The following is a 7,204-nucleotide window of genomic DNA, read 5'->3' as shown; positions in this document are numbered from 1 at the left end:
ACAGAAATCCATCTGTGACCTTCCACCAACAGTTTGTCTCTGTTTTCTTTTACAAGTAAGTGATAGATCATCTAACCACAGAGTTAAAGAGTAGAACTTGTGAATCAAACATAAGCAAAAGAATCAGGCCACTGCCAAAACTCAAAACACTGATTTGGACCCTGCAATAATCCCAAACTGACAGACAGCTATTTCAACACAAAGATAAGATAAGATAAGATAAGATAAAGTTCTTTATTTCTCCCCACTCCAGGGGAAATTTACATTGTTACAGCAGCTTTATTTACAATATATACAAGGGTGGCAAAATTTTTTAACAGAAAAAATAAAAATAAAAAATAAAAAAGGAAATATGATTAACTTCATAATGAGTTATGAAAAAAAATCCTTGAAAAATATAAGTGAAAATAATTGAATTTTACATTTTTTTCTCTCATTTAAAGCCTTTGCTTTGCTGCATGTTTATACATGCTATAAAAACACACCTCCATGAACATCCACATAATACAGCTATTGTCTGAGCTCAACATCTGGATGAGTAGGAGTGAGGCAGGAAAAAACTGCTCTTGTATCCCTCTTTCTCATGCATATACCACACATCTGCAGCATCTTTTTAGCGGCCCTATATTTTTACCTTGCAGGGCTTTCTGACGGTACATCAGTGAAAACCTCCTCTGGCTTCGGGTCTGGGATGGGAATGATGTACTCGTTGTATGAAGCCATGACCTCCTGTGCCTCCACCTCACGCCTGAAGTCTCCGGGCCTCAGGCTCTGGCTGTAGAGATCCGGGGGGGAGGAGAACAGGGTAATGGGAGCTGGGGAGCTGAAGACTGGGCTGGCAATGGGAAAGGGCGAGGAGAGTCTGGGTTTGGTGCGAGCGACTGCGGGGTGATCACTCTTCAGGAAGTTGTCGTTCACTTGGCTGTATCTCTGTTGTCAGGAAACAGAGGTTTAATGATCAGAGTAATGTGGCAAAGTGTCTGATGAGTTTTTAAGTTGAGTTATAAGTCAAATTGATGAACAGTGTGTCTAATATGTGAATTGTCTCCAATGGATTTTCATGGCGTCCCATCAATAAGGCTGCAACACACTTAAACAAGAGCAAAAAAGGGCCGCTGTCCAAAATAAGCATCCTTTTTTAACATGGATGGCTAAACAAATTACAATATATATAATATTTATTATGTACTTTATTTTTAAACATTCAGCACCAAAACATTGTCAGTAAAATGGACAAGTCGCATCTACTGGAAGAGGATCTTTCATTTAATGCTTTAAGATATAAGAATCATTTTATAGCGATGTAAGTCTTACCTTTTCATTTCCAACATTGTCGAGACGTTTAATCTAATGGAAGTGTATTCTGTGTTTTAGTACTGCACATTTTTGTATAAAATGTGATCCTGCAGAGAGACTAATAACTATAGCTGTGAGATGAGTTCAGCTTATTAAAAAGTTTATTGTTTGTGATTGAATTTTTGATGAAGCAAAAATACAACAAAAAGCATTGAAATTGAAATACAAGGGAACAGATGAAATACCTTTTTATAGGTGTCAGCCAGCATGTTCCCCACACTGTGGACCAGGAAGGAGAACTCAGGCCTCTTCTCAAACTTTTCATCCCAGCACTTCTTCATGATTTCATAACTATAATATAAGAAACAAAAAATTGAATTAATTTCTTATGTTTCATGTTGGAAGTGAGGAGTTGCTGGAAAAGCATCAACATTGCAGAGTGACGGTGAGACTCACACTTCATCAGAGGCATGGGCAGGTTTGGCCATTCGGTAGCCTCTCTTCAAAGCACTGTAGAATAGTTCATTCATGGGCAAATCAGGGTACGGGGTTCCTCCTGCAGAAAGCATTTTAAATAATTCAGAAGCTAGAAATCAGAACACAGGCTAGAAATCCAAGTTAGATCTCAGTTTAAGATAAATGTAGCCTGGACTAAGTTAATAATCTGAAATCATGTGCACACCATAACCCTATCTTAACCTACAAGCAATTTCCTCCTTAAATTAATCTTATTCATCACTATCCAAGAAGACCACACTGACTAATTATTGGATCTGTCTTTCTTGTGTTATAAAGTAAGTTGTTCTGACCCAGATCTGTAATACAACTGGAACCAAAATATCCAGTGAATGTCACAGTGAGACCTTAAAGCACAGAGCATCTTTGGTTGTTACATACAGAGGACGGATTGTCAGTTTGTTTTCCACTATTCAGGCTTATGCCACTTACACTGTAAACTGTCCTCTTTGTTTTCATGGTATTTTCAAAAAATAGTGGGAAGAGCGTTTATCAAAAAGAGATTTTGACCTCATATGAACGAACAAACAAACTTGTGTATACTTGCAATCACACATTGAGTTTAAAATTTGCACTAATGCAAATTCTCATTTACCGTCATTTTAGACACATGGAAATATAGTTGATTGATAGTTGAATTGAAAGCAGGTCAAAGTTGTTCAGAAACACGTGATCCATATAATCCGTTACAGAAGATGAACCCTTGCACAATATGCGGTTTGTCAGTTACATTTTGTCTGTTTATGGGTGTAAATATGTGCTTGCTTGGACTGACCTAGTGTGAAAATCTCCCAAAGAAGAATGCCGTATGACCACACATCACTCAGGGTGGTGTACAGATTATGGAAAATACTTTCTGGTGCCATCCACTTTAGAGGCAGGAAGGTCTGAAAGAGAGGGGAAAAAACAGGCCATTGTAGGAAGTAAAGAGCCCTTTAGAATCATCTGACGGTCAGCAGGGTGAAAAGTTTAAAAGTCTCTGCTACTTCTGCAAGAGGAAGCTGATGTTGTGCTACAAATGCATTCAGACTCAACAGATTGCTCTCTCATCCTTGATCTGTGCCACGATTTTGCTACTTACGCTGCCTTTAGAGATGTAATTGGAATCATGCATGATGTCTCTCGCAAGGCCAAAGTCACAAATCTTCACCAGCTTGCCCTCACAGATCAACACGTTCCTGGCAGCCAGATCTCGATGGACACACTATGGTGGAAAATAGTAAATGAGTGGAGATTATGTGAAAGACTTCATCATGAAGCGACCACACAAACAGCAGAAACTTCCAAAACCACACACAACCTATCACACAACCTATCACAAATTGTTGTTTTTACACTTCAGTTCTCATATGGATTAAGCAAAAGAGACTTTCTGTAACAGGTGGATTTACATTTGGACAGAGTCAGACTGGCTGTTTTTTCCCTTTTTCAGTTCTTTATCTTAAGCTAAGCTAACCTACGCTAATAATTAGAACAGAATAGAGTATGTTTATACTCTATTTTATATATCAAAATGCATAGATAATTAGCAGGTAATCAGGTCCAGACAGTTAGTGTGAGTGTTTGACAGAGTTCAGTTCTCTTATGGTTCTGGGGTAGAAGCTGTTTTTTACTCTGTTGGTCTGTTATTTGATGGATCTGAAGCATCTACCTGAGGGTAATTATCACATATGCAAGAGATTACATGAGATCAATGTACTTTATTTCCCAGATTTTCAAAGACAACAACCATAGGGGGGGAAATAAATATGATTGTATTCAACATAACAATAGAAACTTATCTTACTGTATCTTAAAAGAGCATTTCCTATTTCAGTGACAAAAGCATTGCACAAATATTGACCAAACTGTCAAAAATGAGTAATGTTTAAGGGGGTTATCCGTCACATTGTGAAATTTCATTGGCAAGCCTAAATATTTGTTTGTCTAAAGTCTTGAGTCACCAGCTAGATAGTGTGAAACATTTTTTTCAATATCCTACATTCTTGGAGGCGAGGAACTCCATCCCCTGTGCCACTTGGTAGCTGAAACCCAAAAGATCATCGTAGGTGAGACTGGGAGAGTCACTGATCACCAGGTCCAATCTGTTTTCACCTGTGCGAGGCGACAAGGAGACAAGAAAAGAGGATGTTGAGTGTCTAAAGAATGAGGACATTGTCTTCTTGTTGTTGTGGGGAAATTCTGGCTGTCCTGTGACTGCATGGGCTAAAATGAAGGTCTGCTCATCAAATGGGCTAATATTTATCTGTATATTGTCTCTGTGGTCTTTGATCAAAAAGAAAATTGTATTTCATTGATTGGTGAAGCTAAAACGGTTTATCTTTTTATGAAGTGCCCTTTTTCCAAGTTCACTGGTTAAAAGCAATGCTTTTCAGTAAGTAACGCAGAGTTCCTCCCCTTTGAACAGCGAGCAGATGCCACCTTACATCATTTTCTACAAACATGCTTATCTTATTCTTCTGTGCTTCCTGCGTTCATCATGATGAACTGCCATGCTTATTTGCTTTTATAATGCTATTAAAATGAATTATTGTCTGTGCTTAGGAGTCTATAAATCAAACCTTGTTCCTGATAGAGGTCCTGCTGGTAGGGGGACTCGTATGGAGAGGACTGGATGTCTGCATATTTGATGGTGTCTATCTGCTCCTGCATGGGGACGTAGACTGAGGGCTCGTCTTTGCTCATGTCCATGTATCCTCCATCACTCTCACTTCCGAAAGAGACATACCTGGAAGGATACGTTAAGTGTGAAAAAATGCGCTAATCTGACCATTTGTGCTGCTTTGTCATGTGAGAAGTTATGATGAGAAAAATGCTCATCTGTTGTTATGTGACAGCAGAGAATTCAGTATCAATAAAAGAGCATGTCTCTTCATACAAAATGCTCCTTTGTGTGGCTCTGAATGCATTTTATTTGCTCCTCTCACCCCTTTCTCTGACTCAGAGGGGTGCTTCCTCTGGAGATGAGGCAGCCGTCATCTTGGTTCTTCTCAGCGTAATACTGCAGGAAGGTGTGCTTGTTCCTGTGCAGGTAGTCCACCAGGTCGCCATAGCGACAGTACTCGGTTATCAAGTACAGAGGGCCTGATAGGAGAAAGGGAAGAAAAGTTTCATCTGAAGTTTTCCCTAAAAGCACTGTAGGAAGCTATAGGGGCACACTTACTTTTTCCACAAACACAAACATGCCGAACAAAAACATAAATGAAGCGTTAATTATTTAATAAAATTCTATCCATTCTTGTAAAAACAGAAGAACAAGTATTTGTTGTTCTAAAGCACACCATCTCGACAACAGAACAGATGAAACAACCAAATAGGCACTTTACTGGAAATGATAAAGGGCAGATCGAGATCATGGACCAGAAATCACAAGTCAGGAATGAGTCACACATCGGTGACACATAGAATTCCTGAGGTTGATGACGCTACTTGTGGAATCTTGTCCCTGTACTCTTGAAGGACTTGGCAAAGCTGAAGGACATTTTGGGGGACAAGACTGAGGAGATGTGGAAATTTAAGTGGCTGACTAATGCCCTAACTGACATCCAGCATCTAGCAGCCTGTTCTCACCTTTCTCTTGTCATCTGTGTTATTTCAATAAAGCTGCATTTTAAGGTGGACTTTCATAGTCAGTCACTGGTTATAGGAGTGTCTGCATGCTGGTCACACTATCTGTCCTTTAAATCCATACCTGACTAGGATGTGTGAATTAACTCAGTGCTCGAGAATTTGTCATTAATTAAATAGCTCAAAAACTATTTGTTCACAATTTTGACAGAAGCAAACAATTTACTCTCTGCTTTTATGTTTTTGTCAGATGTATATATTTAAAGACTGTATAATGAAAATTCTTCACATTCTAAAACATTACATTTTTATACATTTGTAGGATAAATTATGAGTTAATAAATTATTTCATAATGCAGTAATTCACAGTAAGAAGTTTCCACCAAGTACTGAGTGTATAAATAAACATACTGTTCAGAAGTTTGACATTTCTCTTTTGTAAATGTTTTTTGATTCATCTTAGAAAAAAATATCCAGATATTCTGATTGTTTGAGATGCACTAGTATTTTATCTATTGCTATTAAATTGCATTACAGAGATTTAAATAAATTTAAAAACAAATCATTTGCATGGGCTGGGTTAGCTTTCAATCATTTCATGAACTAAAAGCAACTAATATTCTGTAATATATACAGAGTGGCTTTTAAAAGTATTTCCAGCTGATTTTTTAAAACTCTTAGCATGACATTAAATCTCTTTTTTATACTTTTATCCCCACAGTGCAAACAAGATGTTTACTGCTGAATAAGACAAGAAAATATGAGAAATTTCAAATTTTTACTTTATGAACTGATATGAAATCATCATTTGATCAATTCATTGGCATTTGGTCTAAATATTGGATTTTTTAAAAAAGCATATCTAACTAGATGCAGAGTGGTCCTCTATTGCTGCTTTACTTTGTAGAACCGGATGGAAAACAAATTGTATGCCACTCATGCGTGCAACAGTGCAAGTGAATAGACTTTTTTTTTTATACAAAAACCTGCGTTATTAGTATAGTTGCAGATGGAAATTAGCTTAAAGCTAACTCTGGTGCAATACATTAAATGGTAACATTTATGTTTAATATTGTACATGGTCCTTTTTTAAACAATCGTTTAAAACCCAGCAAAATCCATGACTCACTATCCATAGTTCAATGTAAACAGAATTATATAATAAAGATAATTTAAAAAAAAAAAAACTGTACTCACTTTAGCCTAACAATAAAAGATTAAAAGTAACAATAAAGGTTAAAACTAGATTGAGAAAAAAAACTCTGTCAACAACCTGTTAACCCCTTGACGCCTGAATTTATTTACAATTAACTAAAGAAACATTTTTTGTGTGTTTTTGCTTTACAGCTGATGCTAAAATAAGTGGAGATTGTTAATTTATCTATTACACATACAACAGATATATAATAATAATAATAACAGATGTATGATAATTAGGTCCCACTCCTACCGGTTCTATGAGAAACCAGTGCTTGCAAAAGGTTCCGAGGTACGTATTGAATATGAACAAACTGGCATGAGGGGAATGGATACTCTATCTCGACTGCAGTCTGAATGAAAGTGGTATGATGCGAATTCGCAACAATAGGCATCAATGGGTTAAATGTTTTTAAGCTGATTATTCTTACACTACACCTAATATCTGTCATCTGTCGGAGGACTTTGAGCATGAATGTCAGTGGGAGGTCGGAAATGAAACAGATTTGCTTCCGTTCTTATATCACTTTACATACATTTACTTTACAGATTGTTCTGATGGCAAATGTATCCTCAGTTCATAATTAAAGGGAAAAAAAGAGAACAAAACAAGCAGCAAATGTCACTG

The 7,204-nt window shown here is 37.1% G+C and overlaps 1 protein-coding gene across 1 annotated transcript in view; it reads right to left on the bottom strand.

The window, feature by feature from the left end:
- Positions 1-7,204, bottom strand: part of pdgfrb (platelet-derived growth factor receptor, beta polypeptide) — a 32,804-nt gene that overhangs the window by 2,378 nt on the left and 23,222 nt on the right. Inside the window, exons 15-22 of the mRNA XM_023271688.3 lie at positions 4,740-4,896; positions 4,374-4,540; positions 3,794-3,906; positions 2,894-3,016; positions 2,588-2,699; positions 1,753-1,852; positions 1,542-1,647; positions 635-930 (exon numbers count right to left, since the gene is read on the bottom strand). Coding sequence (XP_023127456.2) covers positions 635-930; positions 1,542-1,647; positions 1,753-1,852; positions 2,588-2,699; positions 2,894-3,016; positions 3,794-3,906; positions 4,374-4,540; positions 4,740-4,896 — 1,174 coding nt within the window. The remainder of the gene's footprint in view (positions 1-634; positions 931-1,541; positions 1,648-1,752; positions 1,853-2,587; positions 2,700-2,893; positions 3,017-3,793; positions 3,907-4,373; positions 4,541-4,739; positions 4,897-7,204) is intronic.

The sequence above is a fragment of the Amphiprion ocellaris genome, chromosome 13 (assembly GCF_022539595.1).
Source record: "Amphiprion ocellaris isolate individual 3 ecotype Okinawa chromosome 13, ASM2253959v1, whole genome shotgun sequence".
NCBI classification, from domain to species: domain Eukaryota; kingdom Metazoa; phylum Chordata; class Actinopteri; family Pomacentridae; genus Amphiprion; species Amphiprion ocellaris.
This window is presented reverse-complemented; position numbering and strand designations above follow the sequence as displayed.